The 24,372-nt window shown below is 47.3% G+C and overlaps 1 protein-coding gene across 5 annotated transcripts in view; it reads right to left on the bottom strand.

Moving 5' to 3' along the window:
- Window positions 1-1,402: 1,402 nt before the first annotated feature.
- The window catches only part of LOC144149522 (protein Daple-like), a 58,424-nt gene continuing 35,454 nt past the window's right edge, over window positions 1,403-24,372 (bottom strand). The window contains exons 24-31 of one of the 5 annotated variants that reach the window (XM_077681132.1): window positions 23,620-23,793; window positions 22,749-22,847; window positions 21,984-22,184; window positions 20,843-21,075; window positions 19,050-19,119; window positions 17,928-18,033; window positions 4,829-4,998; window positions 1,403-2,431 (exon numbers count right to left, since the gene is read on the bottom strand). In XM_077681132.1, coding sequence (XP_077537258.1) covers window positions 2,054-2,431; window positions 4,829-4,998; window positions 17,928-18,033; window positions 19,050-19,119; window positions 20,843-21,075; window positions 21,984-22,184; window positions 22,749-22,847; window positions 23,620-23,793 — 1,431 coding nt within the window. In that variant the 3' untranslated portion in view covers window positions 1,403-2,053. Of the gene's footprint in view, window positions 2,432-4,828; window positions 4,999-7,906; window positions 9,173-12,335; window positions 12,433-17,927; window positions 18,034-19,049; window positions 19,120-20,842; window positions 21,076-21,983; window positions 22,185-22,748; window positions 22,848-23,619; window positions 23,794-24,372 lie in introns of those variants that run through there. The other 4 variants (XM_077681133.1, XM_077681134.1, XR_013318327.1 and 1 more) reach the window with 4 other exon arrangements.

Here is a 24,372-nt window from a genome sequence, read left to right as displayed (position 1 = left end):
GCACTGAAATAAGCCCCTGTCTGGTAATCGAGTGTGCGTGCAAGAGCTGGCCTAAAGAAAGTAGATCCAAAAGGAAGGGCCCAACATGCTGATCTTTCCAAAGCTCTGGGCCAAAGTAGTGCCACAATACATACAGCAGCTGGCAGCAGCTGCAGCATGTAGTGTCGGCGCCCTGTTCAGCATAAAGAACAGCACTATGAGTGACAAAACTGCCTACGAGTGGTGCCCAAAGGGCACCACTCAGAACAGCGTGATGATTGAACAAGGAAAACTCTTTTTGCTTACTAGATGGGTCGTCCTAGGTGCTAATTTAAAAGCAAGACCAGTGCCAAGATGTGTGGTGGAAATAAATAGCTTGTGCATTGGAAACTGGTGGCAGTCTGGCCCCATGGCTAGGCTGCCCAAAGGTTTCTCAGCCTAGATACTTGACAACGCACCTCAATCCCACAAATGAAACAGAGCAGCCACACAGACTGCGGATGAAACAACACACACGATAAAACTACTCCAGAAAGACTCGCCAAGAACTCAAAGAACGAAGGCAGGCCACTCGTCTAGGAAGCAGCCACACGACTTCAGCAAAACTGCAGCTGCACAATACGCGAGCCTCAGTAACAGGAATCCGGTCGTGTCCCACTTATTTTGATTTTTTGCATTGTACCCTTGCACTGACACACAGGATTCGAACAGAAGCCACTTGCCTTCATAAGCTTCTCTCCCTCTTCCACTGCTTGCACAATGTTCCATCTCACAAATACAACAAAAACCCCCAGTGCACCTGACCAGAATGTCAGACCGCTTCAGAAAAATAACCGGGGAACTAATTAGGCCAGTTATTACCATGCTAGTACCAGTTAGTACTGCAAAGGCAACTACGAGAGAAGCAGTTGTTTGCCCCCTCCTTTGTCCTTACTGCGCCACTGTAACTGCCGTGGTAAAGAAGCCTGCCAGTGCCAAATCTCATCTCCATAAGGTGAACAATCTGACGGCCTCACCCCACAGACCTGTTTAAAAGAGCTAACGTTTGGTTGCTGCTACAGTCGGTCCAGTGCTGTCATTCCAGCAAGTTTTTCTTTAAATGTACCCGTGACAAACTTCACTAGTTGCAAGGCAGTTGTTGCAACTTGCGTGTACTGACCCAAGGCTTGTGTGAACAGATAATTCTGTCGGTAAAAGCATAGACGAGGGGCAACTGCAAAGTGAAACTACAGCCTTTGCACAAGTGAACTGAATGACTGCGATGGGCAAGCTTGAATCACCACCTCTGGGAAGCTTGCTTTATGATCCTAGCTAACCGGGCAGCTCTTTCTTTCCTCCTCCAAGCAGCAGGCACAGGTTCTCTCTTTTCCAACCTTGCCCCACCATTCCGGGTGCTACTACAATCTCTCCCCCCTCCCCTCCGTGCTCCCAGAGACTCCTCACAGGGTCCACCAACACACTGCAAGTTGCATGCTTTGATCCTTAAATTATGCACACTTAGCAGCAGCATTATACTTAGTCGATACCACCAGTAAACGTGGCTTGAGCCCATAAATAAGTGAACTGCAAAATCAGCAGACAACAACCGGCTTGAGTTGTGGTTTGATCTGGCAGCGTGTAAAAAGGCTGTGTGGTCACATCCCCACATAGCATGAGTGAGTGCAGGCAGATTGTAGGGCCTCCTCATGTCATGTTAAAAAGAAACAAAAAAAAAAGCAGCACTGCAGGCAACTTACTCTGCTGGCAAAGTGGCTGGCAGGCTGCATTTGATCTAGCAAGTGTGTAAAAAAAAATTACCGCTTCGAGAGGCACATTTAAGCAAACAGTTTCCCACAAATTGCCTGCCGACACTGGCTGAAAATCAAGGACACTGATGGCCTATCTTGCTCCGCCTCATTGCCAGGTTGAAAGGTGTTTTTCACCCACAAGCCTTCGATGCCACATCGTGTCACAACAAAGATGCACTGAATCCATGCCAATCCACACTTTGCTGCCCGGCAAGTATTCTCACGTCGCAAAGAATGTTTCTGCGAGGCAGGACACCCCTCCCCGCCCTGCCTCCACCTCCCTCCCATCAGACGCACCCGTACTCGTACCACACGGCATTGGCCCGCTTCTCCCGGCTGCCCGGCTGGTGGTCGGTGGAGCCCTGCGAGGCATCCAGATCGGTGCCGTCGTCGAGCAGCAGCTTTTCCTGCGACGCGCACAGTCGCAGCGGGGCTCGCAGGCCGGGGGAGTGGCTCCCGCGCAGCCGCGAGTACATGGAGTGCCGCAGCGCAGGGGCCCGCGAGAAGCCCCCGTGGGACGTGGAGGGCTGCGGCAACGCGGGGGCCGCGGGAGAGGCTGGCTCCGCGGTGTTCACATGCGTCACCAGGTTCACCGTGGTGTGGTTCTCCACCGTCACGTGGGGGGCCGGCAATGGGCCGGCTTGGTGCTGCTGCTGCTGCTGCTGCTGCGCGGCGGGAAAAACAAACATTGTTCCCCCCATTAAGGCACACTGCCCTCTAATGTCTATGGAAAAGGGGTGCAAAAGGGACACCGACAGAAGGCAGACGGCACAGAACTGCAGCACAGTGGCACAGTGGTCCTGTACTTGTCATCCCCTCGAAGGAAATGCCAGTCAGTTTGTTGGAAAATCAATACACATTATACGATTGCTCCAGCTTCTTATACGACTGTTTCAGCAGACAAATTAGGAGCTGTCTGAATGCTGTAAACAACTTGACTTTCAGAAGGACTAAACTTGTTTTTTTTTTTTTTTTTTTGCATTCTGACTAATGGGGCTCACAAGAATATCAGGTCTTATAAAACAACGAACTAGATTGCCTCTTACCTCTATGGAATCTGTAAGTGAAGCAAAAGATGCTTTTCAGGCTCCCACAATGATTTTAATATATAGAAAACTGTATGCATACGGTCGCAGATACAAGTATCACTTGATGTACAAAATCGCCCTTGTACAATGGACACTGCATTTTCAGTAGCAGGCAACATTCTTTCCACTTTGTATTGCATATGCGCAATATTCCAAAATGGTAGATTTCCCAAAATTTGCGAAATACTCATGTTAGCGACTAAAACGACACTAAAAATATGCAGCCCGGTACTTCACAAGCCTTGGTGCTGCTACTGCTGCTTTCTATTGTAGAACAGCTTGTCACAATAACAATATCCCGGCTGCCCGGTTTAGGGTTCTGTCAGCAGCTTTCCTTGTTTCTGTTTGTGCAGGTCAAGGGCCACATGGCAATAAGGCAGCATGACCATGGTGCCAAAACAAAAGGAGGAATGCACAGATGTCTGGTCGATTAACACCATCAACTGTACTTGTTGTGCGACACGCACAAGCTGGCATGAATCTTATTTTATTCGCTGTTAGTAAAAGCAAGTGTGGAATCCTGCCCCTATCCTCTATGCTGTGTGGCAAGAATGAAAGCGATTGAAGCACAGAGCCACCCTAGTTGGGACTGCTATCCCTTTTGGTGCTATGTTTTTTGCAAAGTTGAGACAGATACATGGGGATGCCAAGCAATTTTTGTAGAGAAGCTTTGAACATAGAAGTATTCCTCCCCCTCTCTAAACTGTTGCTAATATGACCGTGGCTCGATGTCTTATCTTTGCTCTCAAATTCTGGCCTCAGATTTTTTTTACTTGCTTCATTTTCTTTTCCCTACCACAGTGTTCTCTAGGCTGACCCGAACCACCACACTTCTCAGTTACGAGTCTTGGGAACATCTGCCGATGGTGTTACCAATGCTTGATAACTGCTAACATGCACCCAACCCAGGCAACACTCTGGAGCACCACTGTGCTCATGTGTCACCTTTTACTGAAGCCACGAGAAGCATTCCTGGCCTCACTGACAATGCGGCCACTTAATTAAAGGGACAGCCGACCTATTTCTGTGGAGTATAGATGGTATCCACTCAAAAGTTTAGTGGTCAATTTCTTCCCTTGGAACACTGCAAACGGCCATGTGTGTGCCGCTTAGGGACAGGCTTGTGCCACTGCACCCACACAACTAAAAAAAAAAAGCATTAGTTGTCTGCCTCGTTTCAACCGATTCTCGGCAGTGGTGTCAACAGATGGGTTATTAATCGCACTCACACTGGAGTCAAGGCATTACTTTGCGTTCGGTGGGGGACTGTTTGGAACGTCCAACGTCACGTGCTTAGAACGGACAAGTACCGCCACCTTGTGGAGCCCGACGTAACCAGTGACGGTGCACTCATATGGTTGCCCACATGCGTGCCACACCAGTGAACACTACCTATATACTGTCTATCCCAAATGAAAGGGCATCACTTGAAACACCTTGAACCCAACTGGCTTTCCTGATAAGGCCCTAGAACGTTTGAAAGCTAAATTTTTGGATATGCCGGCCTTTAGTATTCTGCCAAAGTGAATCCTGGCAATGATGATCGTGAGCCACACAGCAGCATACTTTTAACTGCGTGCAAGCTGAAAAGAGGTATTTAAAAACTTGTCACCAGCTAAAACAATAATAAAGGGGACTACTTTTTTATGTGGCTTTTGAATCCCGCATTGAAACTGAAACAGAGCTGTTAGCATACGAATGGTGGTGTCGCATTTAGGCACCAGATGGCACCACCTTTCATTCTACAGAAAGTTGTGCGCCTAATAAAAATGATTTCCTGCAATTTCTTCAGAAATCCCTTGCGTTTACCCCACGGTGTAGAACGCTGGCATTGATATAAGGCAGAGGACATGCACCTCACAAAAAGTGTTGGCTGTCCCTTTAAGGAGCACCATTTTAAAGCATAACAGATCTCCCACTCTCAACAACCTGAGAGGAAGAGGGCTGGAGCGTGCAGTAGGAGTAGCGCACTACCTTTGGTGTGCCCAGGGGAGTGGAGCACGTGGGACCAGGGACACGGTCCCGGAGTGCGCACGAGTCGGAGAAGTGGGCGAGGCTGCTTTCGGGTGAGGAGCCGTGGCAGCGGGCCGACTGGGACAGGGGACCCACATCACGCACAGGGATCTGGTCATCCTGGGTGCCCCCTGCAATGGTGCAGAAGAGAGGGAAACACGCTACACTGCAGGGCGCTGCTCGCAAGTGGCCGCTGTGGGCAACCTCTGTAAAGGGACCCTGCAACACTTACTGAAACTTTTTCTAAATCTGAATTGCTTTCAGAACATAGTCAACAAGCATGGGGTCACAAAGAACCTCAGACAAAAAATACTGTTCTACGCCCACCAGATAATGCACAAAGTTTCCCGAAAGCTTTCTCTCTCTTCATAGGTCTGAGCATCGCTTGCCCGCTTGAGTGAGTGACATCACTCGGGCTACATCACAGGTAGCGGACAGCTTCCCATCAGTTGCAGCCATAAACGTACACGATAGCCACTTTACAGAAAACTGCAACAAACGCAAAGCAGACAGTAGATGGTGTATCTGCTCGACAACCAAATCGTGCAGTGATGTTCTGTGCTGGCCGTAAGAACAGCTTTCGCAGTGGTTCCATGCCCGAAGGAAAGAGTGCAAGCGTTTACCCGCAGTGCTGCAGGGTCTCTGCTTTAACACGGCCATCTTCAACAGCGCACGGAAATAGAAAGAGGGGGATAGTACAACTGCCAAGCCAATACCTTTGTCCTCCTCTGACTGCGTGGTGTGACTGTCAAGCATCAATTTCACCAGTCCTTGGATGTCTAGTACAGACTAATCACACACTAGCTTTGCACATCCATTTCTCTTGAATCATTTCATCCCAGCCCCAAACCCTGTTTCTTGCTTGCCACTGCTTCGTGCCCTCTTGCCTTTTAGTGTGCCCGTTTGCTGTGTTTCACCCTACATGCTCTATTTTTGACATGTGGCAAATGAGAAGAGATCAAACACAAGCAAAAGGACTTTTAAATCAAATGACTAAAGCAGACACATGACTAAGCCTGTCACCAAGAGCGTTCTCCGGCTGTATCTGCACTTACCTAATCGCAAACGTTAGTGACTGCCTGCTTTTCATCAGTGAACAGCTCATTATTTCTCTGCACCATAACTCTGTCTACTGCACATGCAGTTGTGGTAGCCAGTGCCACATTATTACAGCACTGGCTTGTAACTAGGGTTCACTATTCAGTCAACATTCAGGAACTAGGGGTGGGGAATTCATACCGTGCCGAATTAATTTATGAGAATTCAGTTTCAATTAAAAACGCAAGTATATAAAGGTACATTGCAGAAAAAAACACAGAAAAAAAAAATACACGGTAGTGCCCGTGTGCAGAGTGTGATTTAGCAGCAGATTTAGCTTCCTTTGACGAGCTGCATTTAAAACACAGCTGCGAAAATTTAATTACAGAGGCCTTCAATACTTCCCATTGCCGCCCAAGACTGGCCTGCGAAAGCAAAAAGAGGAGGGCCACAGGAAGCGAGTGTCACAGAAGTGGCGCCACCTATCCCCCACCATGTGACTAGTCTGATTGGAGTCTGTGGAGACTGGCTTTCTCAAATTCTAGGTCTCAACCAGGACGGAAGCAGGCATTTGTTCCCATTTGCTCCTCCCCTCTGCCCAGTGCAACTTTCCTGGGCTGCGCTTTGGTCCTTGGACGCTTGATGCAATCATCTCCAGCTTCATGGAGAGTCTGTAAACACTGGTGTTGGCAATTTCTCTGTTCCTTACCTTTAGCCTGGCGCTGGCAGATTGCCATGAGGCACGGGCATAAGAGCCAGGCTAGGCATGGCTTTAAAGATGGTATTCTTTCCTGGGCTACCTAAATGCAAAAGTTTGGTTTGTCTCTGCATGCCTGTCTGCCCATCTGTCCTTTGAAAATTAGAACTAGTAAAATTAAGTAGGACGCACTGCTATGCCCGAGGGGACAACTAGAGGACCATTAGGGTAACAGATTGGATACTGTGAGAGGGGGCTAAAAGCAGGGGCCTACTCAATGGCAGGCTGAATGACGACGATGATGATGAAGCCACGAGTTGCACTTTTGCTTTGGACAGTGAAGCTTTAGAGTGGCTCAGGAGATCACTTGTTGAACAGTTGGCATTGTTGATTTAACATAAATTCTTCAAACGTAACTATGTTTATTTGCCTTGATTTGACATAAATTCCTCAACCATAACTACATGCTCATTTGCCTTACTGCTTGCAAAAAAAAAACTCAGAACACTAGTCTTAATTTTGCCCTACATTAGTTTTTTTTTCTTGCAGTAGTGCTGCTGCTGGGAAAAAAAAAAAACACTACTCACAGTTGGAGCCCAGTTTTGCAGTGCATGATTTGTGGAAATTTCTTCAATGTTATTTAAGTCAAGTGATTACAAAGTTCGAGTCAACATTGTTAGAACACCTTTGGTCTCGCAGCTCCCCACAGCCAACCACTATCCGGCACGACCCCACAGCATTTCGCTGGTGCTAGGGGCACGCTTTTCTCCACACTCTTTGAATCCTCTGCTGAGGCCAGAGCAAACATGCTGGGGCACAACCGCGCCACTGCACACACCAGAACAGTCTGGTCCCAGTCAGTCCCATCTCAGCAGCCGTGCGTTTACCCACTGTGGCTGTTCACACCTGGCAAAGTTCACCTGCGAATTCCTGGGCTGGATTCAGCTACCGTCATAAGTGCAGCCTAATGGACGTCATAGGCAGACGCTGCAAACACATCTCACTGTAACTAATCCAGCGAAAAACTTCTAAAGAAAACAGGGATGCAGCAAAGCCCAAGCCCATGCAAGGAGTGGCAACCTTCAACCCGCTTGTGATAGAGACACAGGAGTTAGGAGTAAAAGAGAGGTAGGAGGTGGCACTGTGCTTGCTATGGTCATTTGTAGTTCAGTATCATCAAACCGTTTCCCACACTGACACCTGTGTGTATAGATGACCTTGAGGATTGTTCCTTTCTGATTCCCAAAGATCGCATCTAACTTAAAAAGCCTTGGTGCAGCTCAGAAAATTAAAAAAAACACAAATACAGGCAACATGCGTATTTTATTGTGCATGCTGTGGGAAACCCAGGGTCTTGGCACGTTACCCATTCCTTGCACCCTGCCTCCCGAGGCGAGAGGGGAGATCCTCCTCTCTTTTGCGACGGCCTCGTGCTTACCGACGCGGTGCAGGTGACTGCAGGGGGCGCGGAACGAGGGAAGGTGGCTTTTTGGTTCGAGATGTTGGAGACAGCAGACGCGAGTACTGGTGCTCCGTTTTTGCCGTCTTTGGTCTGCGCCCCCTGGTGCCTGTCTCCTGATCTTGGCAAGTCGGCTTGGTCAGCGAGAGCAAAGAGCCAAACTACGCTATTGGACGACCCAGTAAACACGGGTTTGGCCATTCCATTGTGTCTTGTGTGTTCCTTGCTGTTCGCTGCCGCTACGCCAGTTGGTGGTTTGTGGCGGAGTTCATTGAAGCTGGCCTTGCGGCTGTCTCCAGAGCGAGCTAGGTTGCTGTAAGAACCTTGGTCCCCAAAATGCAGAGCAGTATTCACATTGCAGCCCTCTGAGAAAAGGCTCCTTAAAGCTGCTTTGCTTTTTTCCAAGAAGTTCAAACTTTTTCTGTGACCACCATATCACGGTCCTTTCGTGAAATGAAAGTGCACGCATTACAAAGTAGCCTTTGATTACCCTTTTGATTGCATTTGATTACACTTTTGATTTGATTGCAACTTAACGCCGGCACTGAAGTTTCTTTAGAACTGACTATCCACTTCCAGAAAGTGCCACCGAACGGCAGATGTCTCAAGTGCGTCATGCACCACTTCTTCTATATTTCTTATTAGGTGTGAAGGAGAACTCTCGTAGGTGGCCTGGCAGGAACGACCTTAACTCGGTCAAGTGTGTCTGGTTGGTCGGATTGTCCTCGAAGTGTTAGACTGCTCAGGAGAAGCTATGGGCACAACATCTTTGTATTTTGCTGCTTTAGTTATTTTCTTCTGCACATAACCAGCAAGACTGTAGGCAATGGTCATGCCCGTCATTGCAAGGACCTTCAGGACAAATCCCGGAAGATTCTTGTCTAGTTATTCTCCGAGTGCATCTATCAGCTCAGCCTCAGCTTTCGTCTTTTTGCCAAGACTCTCGTGCTGTGAGACGAGCAGAGCGCAACCTCAGCAGGTCCATAACAGTCCCCCTTTATGGCCGTCCTCACAGGTGCGAAAAGAGGCAGCAGCTGGTAAATTTCGCCGAATTGGAATTTGTTGGGTGATCATCGTCACCGTAGAATGCCTGGACAATTCCACAAAACCTCTGCAATGAAAAAAAAAAAAAAAAAGGCGCTTTGTCAGAAACATTTGCATGCTACTCCACCAGCCATCACACTACTCATATGTCTGCTATAGTGTAGTGTGCTCAAATGTATGCTTTATAAACTCTGTTTTCGAACTCCACTGTCTAGCGTGGTGGTGTAAAAAAAATTGTGCAGAAATTCAGAGAATTATCTACTAATGTGTAGAATTCTTATGCCGCTTGTCCTGAGTGTGAGTTTTTTGCAGCCCAATTTTCTGGTTTTTCTAAATCCTGTCTGACCAATTACCTCCATTTACGCTATATTAACGATTACAGGTGGAGCTTTCACAATATGTGCATTATTGTGGAAATGCAAGGCGTTGCACGTTTTGCCATTTTCGATATTTTTTACAAAATATTTTTCAATTTTCAATATTTCGTGCGACCAGTTAACTCCATTTACGCCATTATAGGGATTACAGGTGGAACTTACGCGATATCTGTATTTTTATAGAAATTCAGGGCTTTACACAGTCCCGGCTTGGGGGTACTCGGCAAAGCATGCTACGAATTGAAAATTCCTCAGGGTCGCAACAAGTGTGCTCGGGTGCCTTCAAGGCAAACTTCTCCACTGGTACATCCTATTGGTGTCTGTTCCTTCGCTTTCATTTCTTCATAGTTCCGCAAGAATTACTCTGACAGGGAGATTCAATGAGACAGCTACCCCAGAACCAGAGTCCTCTGCGGCTCACGTGAACCTGTTTTACTCACGTGTCATCATGTTCACCTACCACGTGGAACGCACCAAGCTAGGCTTTGAGTTAGCGCAGTAGTAGCACACTGGAACCTTGCTCTGGAGACCCGCACTCAAATGCCGCACAAACCCACTCGTGCTTTTATTTACCTATTGTCTCTTTGCAGCAATGGCCTTTTCCATGTTTGACGAGACACACAAGGCTTTCGTGCTAATAATCTGGTGTGCCACCACAGTACCCTCTTGCACATCCTGGTTCAAAACATGAGGGCATTTCGCCAATACTGGTGTCACTGATTCTGGTTACTAGTGCACGGAGGCCCTTCATAAGCTTGATGAGGTACTACGAACCATGCTGTTCACTATAAAAACAACTCCTCCAAGCACTTACGCCTCCTTATGTGCTTTGAATAAACCATGGCTTTTCTTGGCGATATCAAAGACTTCTTTGGTGCTACATCACGTGTGTGCCATGCTGGTTGCGTGGATCAATACTGCATACTACTAAATACTAAAACAGATTCAAAGCTTCTCAGTACAGAGTTCCAAATGATCTGCAATCTGCTGCCTGGTAAGCAATGAGGACGAAGAAAGAAAAGCAAAATTTTGAACAACTGCCACAAATCTTAAATTCAGCTCTCGCAGCCACAGCCACGCAACGAAAGAAATTTATGATCCCTACCTCCTGGTTTCATCTCGTCCATCTGTCGTGTGACACGCACCAGGCTAGGCTTTGAGAAGGGTGCCGCAAGATATCCGGCTCGGTCGATTCCCCACAAGGTCTCACACGATTGGCACAGAGCGAAAATGCCACCCAGCTTGCGTTACACGAATACATTTTGGTAATAATTTGGTGACGTCACGTAGACTCTGTGGGAAATCAACCCCGCTGGATATCTTTCGGCGCCTTTCCGGATGCCTTCCGGCACCCAGTAAAATTTGGCCCCTGAACTCAAATGCCGCATAAACCCACGTGTTTTTATTTATCTATTGTCTCCTTGCAGCAATGGCATGTGCTTTCTTTTGGGACCCCCCTTGCCCCAATGAATTGCATCTGGTTCTTTTTCTATCTTCATCTCATTTTCCTAATTTAAAGGGGTCGTGAAGAGATTTCCAAACAAACTGTGTTGTGTGGGTACTTGTAACTGTGGAACCTTGACAAACAAACAATGCATACCCATTTTCTTGCTCAATATCGGCAAATAGGAAAAAAGAAAAATGCAGTTCCGATTTCACCTAGGCTTTCTTCCTCAATTCGTGAAGCGAGTCATGACGTCTTGCCAAGAAGCCAACCACAATTACCCCTCGTCTGCACAACATGTCAGCATAGAGCAGGCTCGCAAACGGTCAGATAAAGCTACAACATCGGTGCCATGATGAAACTCGCCCTGCAAGTGAACAAGAGATGTCTGATCTCTGGTACGCCTGATAAACAAAGTCGAACTTTCAGTCAAGACCGCGGGCAAGTGGCACGAGCAGAAGTAACCCTGTTTAAAGTAAACTGGGTATTTTTAAACTGTTTGTACTGTTTCGCATGAGTCTAAACTGTCGTTCTGCTTGCCGGTATTCTCGAACAAGCTTGCCGACGTCTGTCTCACGTAGCCTGTAATGTGAGTTCGCGAACGTGAAACTTTTAATTAACCTGGCAAGATAAATGACCGAAAGCTTCAAATGAGAATTTATTACATAAACACATATATCGAAGGAACTTCAAGTAGTCGGAACTTAAAACCAACCTGGCGCTTACTCATCAAGCGCAAAAATAACTAGCAAGAAGCAGTGATACAGCGCCGAGTCGCCGAGTCCCACCATCACACAGTTTGATTGCTTTCTTGTTTCTTCATATAAACAATGCTGTTAACGTTCTTTTGTTGATTGGGTACGCTCTGCTTTGGCTTACTGCCGACACGTTTTACAGTAAGTCGGCGGTTAAAGCTCTGGGTTGACAAAACACTAAAAAAAAAAACACCGGAGTGCTGGGTTAGAAATGCGAAGCGGCTTTTGTGCCGCAGTTTTCTGCCGCGCAGGTTTCTTTCGTGGATGGTGTAGTGGATAAAGTGCCTGACTTTAATGCAGGCTGGCCTGGCGGTCTCAAGTTCAAAGCGCGCAAGGGGCACTTCATTATTATTATTATGTTTTTGCTTGAGTGGCGTTGTGCTATTTGATACAAGAAAGGTCTGAGGAATTCGGCAAAACAACGTTAACTTCAGCAAGGAAACTGGCTACAAGCTGTACAAACAGCCAGTAACTCTGACTTCTGCTACAATGGTTGCCAGACAACTCAAGCGGTCACGACACCGGTCACGTCGATTGAAAACTGTTTATGGCAACGAATAAAGGATGCATTATTTTTAAAATATCGGGTTTGCAGCTGTACAGAACAATATACACATAGACTGTTTAACTGGTTTAACTCTCGAATGCACTTACTCTGACGTCACTGCGAGTTGTGCTGCCGCCCGACGAGGCGCACATGGTTGCTTGCGATGCGCCTCAAAACGAGAATTTCAAAGGCGTCTCCTCAATTCTAGAAGCAATGAATTGTGAGAATATTTGGGATTTATGTTCTCAAAAAATCATTTAAGCAGACAAAATTAAGCAAAGGCCAATACATTTTCTCGCCATGACCCCTTTAACTATAAACAGCTCATTCACAAGCCCTACTGTGTTCGTAGAAGGTGTGAGAGGGGCAGAGTGTTTTCCTTGGCAGTGGCAGCAGATGACTATTGTCTTTTAACAATATCAACAGCAAAGCAAGCAGATAGGGGGACGATCTATTTTTCTTAGACGATGGCGTGTGAGGTATGGGTTTTTTCCAGCCATTTCGATGTGAAAAGAGCCAGATTTTTAAAATCATAAGTGATATAACCTTTAAAGCCATTCCCAATTGGATGATTCCTCAGCATGCCTGATGAGCACAGCTGCTCCAAACTGCGCGGCCACCCACACCTGCCCGGCCCATGTACTTGTGAAAGTGAAGCAACAAACTGAGGATAAGGCGTTATAAGGAGTTGGTCATTAGCTAATCCACCTTAGGAACAGAGCTGTGAAACAGAGTTGGTTCCATGGACATTGGTTCACAATTCTTTTTGTCCACAGCATATGTATTCATATGCATTTATATTCATATTCAACCCCATCCAACCATGATGGGGTTGCTTGGAGGGGTAGTTCTTTCCAGCGATGATGGTGATGATAACAATATCATTAATCAATAGCTTTTTTTCATTGTACTGCTCATAGATACTAGTTTACAGAGTGGAAATTTGTTCCTTCCTAGATTTCATGATAGGAAATCATACTTGTCACACTGGCCGGAAACAGTTTTAGAGATTCATGTTCATCACTTACAGGAGCAAGGCAGGAAGTGCACGCTGATCAAAAAGGAGCATTCATTGATGTCTGCCTTCCGCAACGGCCGTCTCTACCTGACAGACCAGTAAGTGCAATGCCTGCCGACTTTTGGCAATTGAAGTGACTGCCACTGCATCCACCCTTGAACTACGTTATAACGAGGTTTTACTGTACTACCACAGTGGAACCCTGACAAAACGACTTTCAAGGAACCACAGGAAAGTATCTTATGACTGAAGTGTCGTATGATCGGGGTATAGGCAAATGCCGGCCTAGTAGACAGTCTCCCACTATAATCAGGCTAAGAACTTATTTAAACTACTGTATCTAGCACGTTCTTACGTAATTTGCAAACTTTAAGCTAAAATCCCAAGTTTCGAAAAAAACAAAAGAAATGCCTATTTTGTGCTGCCCCCCCTCCCCTCCTTTGCATCTGCGCTTGCCCGCCAGTCATGTGCTGCGAGTCAGCGGTGCGCCTCATGTGCGCAAGATAGCTGGGAAGGCTGATGCGGTTACATGGCCAAGCAAACTGAGAGGAAAAAGCAAGAGCGCGAAACTGCCAAGGCCAAGCGAAACAAACGATAGCACGAGGGGGCGACAGGAAAAAGGCCGAAAAGAAAGGAACGGAGCGACAATGCGGCTTTGGCAGACACCAATAAGCAGAAAGCAGAGAGCAGAGAGAGAGAGAGAGAGAGAGGGAGAGAGAGAGAGAGAGAGTGTCGTGAAAAGAAGGAACTTGGATCGAGAAAGTAAGAAAAGTGGGTGTTCAATTATCGCCGTGGGGTTGTGTCGTATGTGTTTTCATGTTCGTCTGCTCAATAGAAGCTTCAAATTTGCGGTCTGCCGACCACATGGACTTCTTGGGGTTGGCGTTAGCATTTTGCTGCCGCATGGGGCCGTCAAAGGTTAACTCCCGCCCATCAGTACTGCCTGCTTGCTTGCGTATGTTCAGCAAGTGGTGTGGCCTGCCTGCGAATCTTCGCACGTCAAGAAGTGTCAAACGGGGGTTCAGAATAAAAAAAAAGGTCAGGACGAGGCGGCGAAGCGGTGTAAAGGATGGGGAAAACGCCGGTTCATCCTCGCCAGGGTCCGTCATATGAAGCGGACCACGTGCAACCGAGCATTGCATAATAGTGGTTTTTAATGCATCGTTTCTTAAAGGAGCCATGAAGACAAAATACAAGTTGGGTTTATTAGAAAGACTGCTTAGTCCCGATAACAATGTTATCAATATCATCGCAATCTTCGAACAAATAACGGAGATATTAAAGAAAACGTGTGAAGCAGTCGCGACCCCCTAGCCAATTTCCCGCAACTTTTCTATGACGTCACGGAACCTTGTTTGTCCGATTGGCGGCCGCCTAACTGAGCTGTCGCGACGACACATGACTGGACGTCTGTAACGGGGCCTCTAGTTCCATTTGACCGCATCATTTGACTGCTAATGTGCAGTTAACGCACTGAAAATTATGTTTTTAGTGCTGGCCCATATGACGTCACTCTTCTCCATATGACGTCACTGTGGCGCGAAATTTGAAAGTTTGTCAATACTTTTTGCTTTTTTTTTCGTTAAAAAACATCTTTTGTGGCTGTAATGGAGCTGAGCGAGATACTGAATCCTAGTTCTTTCAAATTAAACAAAGTTGTATTTTCTCTTCATGGCTCCTTTAAAGGAGCCATGAAGAGAAAATACAACTTTGTTTAATTTGAAAGAACGAGGATTCAGTATCTCACTCAGCTCCATTAGAGCCACAAAAGATGTTTTTTAACGAAAAAAAAGCAAGAAGTATTTAAAAACTTTCAAATTTTGCGCCACAGTGACGTGTTATGGAGCAAGAATGACGTCATACGGGCCAACAATAAAATATAATTTTCAGTGAGTTAACTGCACGTTAGCATTCAAGTGATGCGGTAAAATGGAACTAGAGGCCCCATTACAGACGTCCAGTCATGTGTCGTCGCGACAGGTCTCTTAGGCGGCCGCCAATCGCACAAACAAGGTTCCGTGACGTCATAGAAAAGTTGCGGGAAATTGGCTAGGGGGTCGCGACTGCTTCAAACGTTTTCTTTAATATCTCCGTTATTTGTTCGAAGATTGCGATGATATTGGTATCATTGTTATCGGGACTAAGCAGTCTTTCTAATAAACCCAACTTGTATTTTGTCTTCATGGCTCCTTTAAGGGGGGACGTGGCTTTCAAAATCAACTTTTTTATTTCTTTGTGGATTTTGATGAAAATTGGCACAGCAACTGGAAATGCTTCTGTGATAACACCATAAAAATTTGAAGTTAATATTTTGATAACTTTTTTATGTATGAAATTTTCTTTCTGTTCCGCTTGTACCGAGCTTGAGCGGCTTATAAAACACGATAGAAAACTTGTTCGAAGTGCTTTGCATTCCCAAATGAATTGACGAGGTCGTGACAGTTTTAGAATTTTTTTTTTACAACACAATGTTTTTTAGTTTTCATTTTTTTAGAGGTTAATGTGCAACAGGCATGTCAACTGTGAACGATTATTTGAATAAAAAAATAACAAAAAACAAATCTGGAAAACTAAAAGTGTCACGACCTGAACAGTTCATCAAGGAATGTAATGCAAGAAACGGAATCAAAATAGACCCAGCGGTCACGAAGAAATCCCTGGGACAAGCGACACAGGTGGCAAAAAAAAACTGTTTTGAGAAAACGGCTTCCGAAGTTGCAACATAGGTTTCACATATCAAAAGTCGTCACGGTTGTAGCCTTTCATGTCCTTTTGAACATGGGGCTTCTGGAAGGCCTTGCCTTGAAATTGGAGTGCCTTTTCAGCCTTTCTCTTTCCAAAAAACATCATTTTCAGCTCCTCCGTGAAGAGTACATACCCCCCTTTGCAAACCAAACGGAGGGGAGATGGGTTTCAATGGGCTTTCAATGCAAAGTAGGTTAGTTGGTTGGCTGTATCGCACTGGACAACCTCCTTTTGCAGTGTTGTCACCATGGCAACAAGTTAAGCATTTTTTTAACTTAAATTTGAACATTTTTGGCTTTTTTTTCATGTTTTTCTTGCCTGGCACAGCAACTTAGTACTCATAGTGCAGGTGTTCATTGCCAAAAGTTTGCATACCACAAGGTTGAAAATGAGCTACTTTGAAGCTTGGTAGAGTATTCTGCATAACTCCCAACTTCAATGCAAGAACATATTTTTTTTACTACTTTTGACATTCAAGGCATCCAATATTTCTCGCAGCACAGCTAGTATGCCCTGAGGAATGGTATCAATAATTTCCCTAAAAAAATCACTGTTAAATGCTGCCACAGTAACGTACATTTTTAACGCAGAGAGCATATTTTTATTCCTATATTACTAACTCAAAACGTGTTTGCATGATATTACTAACTCAAAACCTGTTTGCATGAAAATTACAAGTGCACGGGAAACGTTGCGCAAGAAAGGCGATATGGCTCGCGCGCATCGCAGCGCACGCTTACCGCGACATATCGAGCTTTGATTATACCTGATATGGCTGGTCAGGTCGCTTTTAAGATTAAAACTAACGTCGCAGGCATTAATTACAACTACTGGCGTTCAATCGTAACCGGTTGCCCAGTCATGTGATGCTCCAATGCGCGTCGGCTATGCCGTGCGCGCCGCAGCGTTTGACGCGTCGACCGTTTCTTTCTCAAGGCTAGCGAGCCCACAGTCAAAACACAGCAATAACTAAGCGTGTAAACATCGCAAATCCGACTAAAAGTTCACTTCACGAACCGCTATCGCAAGCGCGCACACCGCGTCACCCTCCGGGGTCTGGCGACGGTAGAGTCACGCGCACCACGAAACGTTCGATGACCTCCGCCTTTCGAGCCCCACAACTTCCCGTAATCTGGCTCGTTATCTCTGGCATTCCCATCGCGATAACGTCCGTGTTGAATACCACAGATTGAACAGAAACTCGGCCGAGCGAAGCGGCGAAAATGAACTCAATCCGCTCGCTACGCAGCTCAGGCGGCCGCCATCTTGCGTTGCGCCCGCGACATCCAATCAGGAGGGTCGCTGTTCTGTGCCCCGACCGGAGGACCAATAGCGCTTCAGCATCTATTTCTAGCTTCGTTTGTGCGTTGTTTCTTTTCTGCCGTTTGTGCGTTTGTGAATGAACGAAGATAAAAGAGACGAGCGGAACGGGAAAGACGATCGCTCGGCCGATCTAACCATATCAAAATGGCCGCGCCCGGTGGCACCGTTGCGGAGATAGAGCGCTCCGAAAATTGCCGTTTTTTCGCCCTTTTGCGCTGATAGTTTGTCACCGCGCCTGACAAAAGTATTTTTTTATGCCACTTTGCGACGCTTTTCAGCGTAAAAACTTTGCAGACGCACAGAATAGGAAACATAGAAGCCGAATATGTGGGTTTCAAAAAAACGATGTTTTGGTCATTTTTCCGAAGTTGAAAGCCGCGTCCCCCCTTAAGAAAGCAAGCTGAAAACGCAGAAACGCATAAACAACGTCTTATGTACCAGTATAAGCTGTGTCTCATCCTGCTGGCCTGTTGGCCACTTTTGGGCAGGTTCTACGTCTGGCTATGACTACGGTTACACACAACCTTTTCCGAGACATTCAGGTGAACTTGCTTGCCCTACTGTGCTTTCACTGCTCAGCCCTTCACATTACACCGTCACCGTGCCCACTCACCCCATAAACTCCTGCCGTTGAAGTCCGCAAACTCCGACTGGAACCGACTTTGAGGGCAGAGACCGTTGCCCGTGCTGCCCAGGGGTGTCCCGAGGACATCGTTCATCTGCACGCAGATACAAGAGCACAGACATTGGGAAACAGTTGGGCAACAGTTCTAGTAACCCTCCGGTAGAGGTAGTGTTTCCACTATGGCTTTCCCTAGAGGGAAATTTCAACGTTACAGAACACCAAACACAACCACTCGCTATTTCGTTCACTGTGGACAGATACGCAAGCACAAGGGTGTTGTGACAAAACCACCTGCTCAGTGCTTTTGAAGTAGCACTTTTAAGCAGCATAACACCTCACACCAGGAGTAAAAGAATGGACACTGGAAAGGCTCACACTAGGCAAAGATCACAAAGTGTGTGGTCAGTGTGGCTCAGGACATTCTAGATGTACAATGCTAATGCTATGCTTAGCTGCTTTAGCTGGGGCAAGGGCATTTAAAATCACAACACTGTCCCTCAGGTGCTTCATGAGATCGTATGTGATGACATGCCATCCCACTGGCCAAGAACAAAACCAGTGTGTTGACGCCCAAGCTCTTTTTCTTTATTTTCTTGTCCTTCCCCCTGCAGTAAAAGTATAAGTATAGTGCACAAAAAATTGGCTAGCTTGCCATCCAATCCAGTTTTCTCATACAATGGTATGCCGTGGCAGCGATGATAGCCATCAGGGGGAACGGTCGACCAACTGGTCACATGCCAACTGGTCCACCAGTGCCGCCTCATTGCATTTGTAAAAACTAAATTGTTGGTTACGTAGTTTATCGCTTTTCCTTGCCTAAGTACCTTTCTCCAGGATTTGAAATGTGCAAAACTAACATTGCCTACTGACACGCCACTGCAAGTGGACAAGCAGCGGTGTCCATGCTACAGTTTATGCTTTAAAATTCCGGCAAAAATAATTACCCTAGCAAGAAAACAGAACAACAACTTAGTTTCTCAAAAATGGCTCAATAGGGGGTACTGTAATAAGAAGCAGCTGCCATACCCCAATGGCTTTCATTTAAAAAAAAAAAAAAAAAAAGAGTTTTGAATAAATTTCAAGGGACCATGCTAAAAGACTCACACTCACCTGAGACACGTTACAAGACAGGTAGCCTGACCTCGATTTCGACAGGGATTCTTTTGACAGAGACAGGTTCCTGGAGAGAGATGAACACAACAAAAGCTTAGTGGACAGCATGAGGCACCCCCCCATCAGGATGCACTGATGGGGTGCCAAAGACTTCGTCAAGCATGAATAACAGGTCAAGCTAGGGTACTTGTTTTATCAGCCACTCAGACCGTTACCAGCGCAAAAAGGATGAAGGGCTACAATGGTGGCAACACTCAAAACGACAGCGACGTTGAGCAGCCGGACCTAATTACGGTCACCTGACGTATCTCTCCTCCCTCACTCGTCTTTTTCCCCACAGCAAGCCCAAAATCAAAATCCAGTTACCTCAAACAGTGCTTCAAACTGTGCCAAAGGCAGGGCTCTGTGACAGCTGTTGTGCAAGCCCTTTGACAGACCCACCGTACAGAACAGAGCTTCAGAATAGGCTGTTGCCATCGTTTGCAAGAGGAATGCCACGTGGGATAGATTTTTGACCCACTGCTCTGTATTTTTTTGACCCACTGCTTCCCATTGACGACAAAGCTCAGAAGCGAAGTCTGCATGTTGCTATGGCATTGTGCAGACCTCAAAGGCTTAACTCCTCTCAAAAGTGCCCCGCTCTGCTTCAAAGGAACACCAAAGAGAGCGGCAAGCACTGTCCAATTACCTCAATCAACACTACAATGTGTACGCCACGTTCCGAGTAGTTTCAGCCGACCAATGTTTTAATGAGAAAAGTTTACCACACCCCAACCTCCCCACCAGTTAGCTGACGTCTGCTATGGCAACACACTGGCAAGTTCACAGGGCTGAATTTGGCAAGTTGAAAGCATGTCCAACCTGTGTTTGCTCCCTGTACGGCCTAAACAATACGTCGACATTTACAATGAAATGGGCCAAAATTTCTACAGATGGAGGTAGCAGGAAAGCACCTTGCAAAGCAGAGTGCCACCATTGTGGTAGTCAGTGTGGCAGCTACATACTCCTCTTCCACACACTGCAGATGAACTAAGGCTCCAGTGAAGTCAAACGACGCATTACAGCACAACGCTTCCGCAAATAAGACTCGCACCTATTCTCCTCAGTGTCCCTAAAATGGGGTCCCAAAGCAACTTCTGCCGACGCCACGAAGTATGCAATATCTTGCAAAGCTCAGTTTGAGTGGTCTCCTCCTGCAAGAATTGTGTTCAGGCATTCACTGTTCACGGAGTTTTTGCACATTAAAACAGCTCCGATCTCTATCCTACTCTCCTGAGCCATCACTAGCAACAAGGTAGGAAGTGGTGTTTGTTCTGGCCCTTGATGGTGATTGGTCTGATCATGCAAAAGTCGGCCAACAACTCCCTAGTTTATTAAAGTGGTGTCGGACGGCACTGTGGAAAAACTTGTTGAGCACAAAATGAACTCTGGTCAGGCACGGGCAGCCCTTGCAGCTTAGACCCCTTCATTGCGTACAGCAGTGACCTAACATACTTGGCTTCAAAATTTTTTTTTTTCTCAAGTCCAACAGTTTGTATCTCCTTCAAATTTTTTTTGTCAGCAAAGCGTTGTCCACTAACGTGCCCCACCTGCCTGATGCTGAGCGCCTTATATGCTGTAGCCCCACTTGCCACAGCTTACTGCACGCAATACATTTCTATTTTCTATTTCTTCTATTTACTTTTCACTTACTTCCCAGCCAATGACTGCAACCGGCGTGTTTGACGCCTTGGCCTGCACGACCACGTGAGAAGGAAGGAAGGAGGGAAGGAGGAAAGAGAGAGACGCACCCGTCCAGCCGGCGTGCGTAGTCCCTGAGGCGCCCCTCGAGGTCGTCACGCAGGGTCTCCAGCTCCCGCTGCAGCACCCGGTCCTCCTGGAGGGGGGGCAGCGCAGCGGAGGAGGGGGACTCTGCAGTGGAGGAGGAGGGCAGCCCGCTGCGGCAGCGACTGAGCAGCGACGAGATGCCCGACAGCAGCCGGCGGCGCTCCTCCTGCAGCTCCCCCTGGGCCTGGGCAAGCACCTGCACGGGAGATGGAGGGGCACACCATCACGGTCAACACCAAGAGTTAGCACCCAACCTTTTACGTTAGACGGGCAACCGGGCATCGGAAGCCTTGCAGTGCACACCGAGAAGAAACCAAGAAAGCAATGTCTCAACTGAACTCTTGCAAGGGTACAGGCGGTGGTCCTGGGTTCAAATCCTGGACGGGACGAATGCTTCTTCAACTACGAAGTTTATGTAGCCGTACGGCCGCATTTTAGGTGGGTGTGAAATTTCCCAGAAACTTACTCCACCTTGGGGTGTTCTTCTAAACTGGATATAAACCCTCTTGTGTCAACTGGTGCATGCACCATGGAGGCACTGAGCAAAAAAGACTCGGGACATCCAGAACTTGTGACCACCACAACTGGTGATGCCAAACATGTATGCAGCAGGGCAAGCCACATTTAACCTAGCTGTTCTTTAGTACAAGCTCCCATATTCTTCCATATTACCTGCTATCCACATTCTTTTTCCCTTACCCATTTCTTTTCAAGAGAACTAAACCTGCAATTTTTTTGTGCCAGCGCTCACTGCAAGGAGACCAGGCTGTGAGCGTGGCAACTGACCAAAGCACCTTTGACAATTCAAGCGGACTGGAAGCTGATTGATGTATTTACCCCCCTCTTTTTTTTCAAATAGAAAGAAAACCACGACTGCATTACAAAAGATCCATTAGGTCGAAAGTCATCCTCTTAGAAGAAAGCAAGAGGGCAGGGCCACGTCACACGTGTGGCATCGCCTCCTCGTCTCCAGTCACCATTAAAAGGAATTGAAAACGGCTTCCTGTGGACAGTGATAAAGAGCTTCTGGTAGTCTAAACGCTTGTCCCAGTCTCCTTAATCAATTAGTAAGGGGAGGAGGCCCTCCCTTGCCACCCTGCCCACCTCGTAGCTGGCCACCAGGCGGGAGAGGTCCAGCCGGGCGGCCACCAGGTCGGAGCGGCTCTCCTCCAGGTCGCCCCGGAGGCGGCCGTTCTCCGAGCGCAGGCTGCTGTGGGCCTCCTTGAGCGACCGGTGCTGGCCCTTCAGGGCCTCCAGCTCCGCTCGAAGCTGCTCCTCCGTCTGCCGCAGGCCGCTCAGCTCCTCCTACGGAGAGGGCGTTGTCGGAGACAAGGCTGTTCTCACGCCCATTTGAGCCTGTGCCCAGTGGCAGAGCATTTCCCCCAACATCTCAGGAGGCCAACCAAAAAAAGGAGGGACAACAGCGACAGAGCTGGAATATGTACGGATGGCCCATACGGGCATTTCCCATTCATGCGCAAAACCATACAAAGACACCTGGACGCATGACAATTTGAAGCCCCACTAGATCTGTCTTGTGGTTGATGGGGAAGGCTTTGCAACAGCCCACACTGACTTTGACCCCCTCGCCGAAAGACCACGTCAACACACAGTCCATAATAAGCAGTCCGCACTTGGGGATCACGCCACCACACACACACATGCAACCATCAAATCCGTCCTCACTCTCTCTTGTACGTGATATGGGAAAGGGGAGGGGGTCTTGGGAAGCAAAGTATGCAGCTGGATTTAGTTGATGAAGTCAAGTAAAGTGCAGCTTCAGTGCTTAAAAGCAGCTTCAGAAGCGTGCGAAAGCTGGTGAAAGCAGCAGTTGTCACGGCAACCCAGTTGCCACGGGGCTGCACCCACCTTGAGCTTGGCGTTCTCCGCACGAAGGTTCTTGGCCTGGGGCTCATCCTGGGCCAGCCTGAGCACCTCGCCCGACAGCGTGGCTTCCTCCAGTTGTTCCTGGACGGGAGCAGCGGAATCGGGTCACTGCCCCATTCCCATGTACAATGTGTGGCACTGCTTCGTGCCCTGCTTCTTCGGGCTCACCCTACTGAAACGTTTTTCTGGCTGCAGCATGCGGAAAGCTTGATATCCTACTTTAATGAATGCAGTTAAACGTACATTTACGTTATGCGCACTAACACATAACCTGCGTTTCTTTTTTCGTTGTCTCAAGAACCTACCACAATCATACAGCAATGATTGTTGGATACTAAATTGCTTGCTGTACAGTGAATGCACAATAAAAATTGACAGCGATCCAGTATTAGAACTGGAAGGGAAGAGGAAATCCCCCCCTCCCCCCCTCCCCCAGTGCCCTCAAAACTAGCAGTATTAAGGCTGCAGTGCATGTCACAACCTTCCTCCTGGAGATGCCCTCACTACCTTTCCTAACAGGTCATTGGATCTGCCTTCTTCAGAAGTGAAGGCCAAAAACTGACTGCAAATTGGACTCAGTACAAACACCTCCAAGAGCTTGGACGCGTGACTCAACAAATTTGTTTTCAGCCAACACAGCTACAGAGAGAAGGGAGCACTACTTCTTATATGCCTTTGCTGAAGTCGCGCACCTGGCTCGCATAAATGCAGTAAGAGAAAAAAAGAGCAATGACTTTGAAACCGAACTTTAGGAGCCCAAATACTGCACTTTCTTGGTTCTAGACACACCCCTTCTCCCTAGACACCCCTCTGTCCTCTGAAGGAGGGAGGAGAGGAGCTTCCACTGCACTACCTTGAGGGCAGCGTTGTCCTGCTTGAGCAGCTTGCAGGAGGCCTTGACACAGCTGAGGTTGGAGGCCAGGGCCTGGTAGTCGGCCGACAGCTGCTCGTGCAGCTTCTCCAGCACCTGGTGGTCCCTCGTCAGGTTCTCCCGCGCCTGCACAAGCTCCGCCTTCTCTCCGGACAGCTGCAACACAAATTCAGTTCACTGGCGTCACTGGCTGACCTCAACTCTTTACTAAAGGAGCAGCAGTGGTACGTGGCAGGACAAAGACCACAGTACTGACAGCATTCCCTGAGAAACGCACCTCCAAAGCTCACCGAAATTTTATGAGCAGCTAATTCTTCTCACTTACAAGCTTCGTTGTACAATGAGTGTTCGCTGGGTCTGCCTTTACACAACCATGTATGAGTGCATGTTGAGCCAAGAAGGTGGGCTAGTTTAAAGGCCCCTTTCCCTTCATCCTACATCAGCATAAGAAGCAGCTGAAGCTGTCAATTGAAGGGGGACATTGCTCTTAAAACTATTTAATTTTTAATTTTTAAGGCAACTCTGTGAAACTTATCAGTCTTACTGCTTTTCCCACACTGATTTCAGATATGGCAATATATTTTCAGTTGGTAAATTAGTTCCCAAGATAGTTAGAGATAATATGTCATTTTTGGAGGAACAACTGACAAAACAGGGTTGGTCGTAGAACTGTAATCTTTACATTTTTCAACACTATGAACACTGGTGAGTGCAATAAAAGGATAGGTTTTTTGA

This window comes from Haemaphysalis longicornis, unplaced genomic scaffold, assembly GCF_048455015.1.
Source record: "Haemaphysalis longicornis isolate Haplotype H1 unplaced genomic scaffold, Haemaphysalis longicornis Haplotype H1 scaffold_8, whole genome shotgun sequence".
NCBI classification, from domain to species: domain Eukaryota; kingdom Metazoa; phylum Arthropoda; class Arachnida; order Ixodida; family Ixodidae; genus Haemaphysalis; species Haemaphysalis longicornis.
The sequence above is the reverse complement of the archived record's forward strand: the minus strand, read 5'-3'. Positions and strand labels throughout refer to the sequence as shown.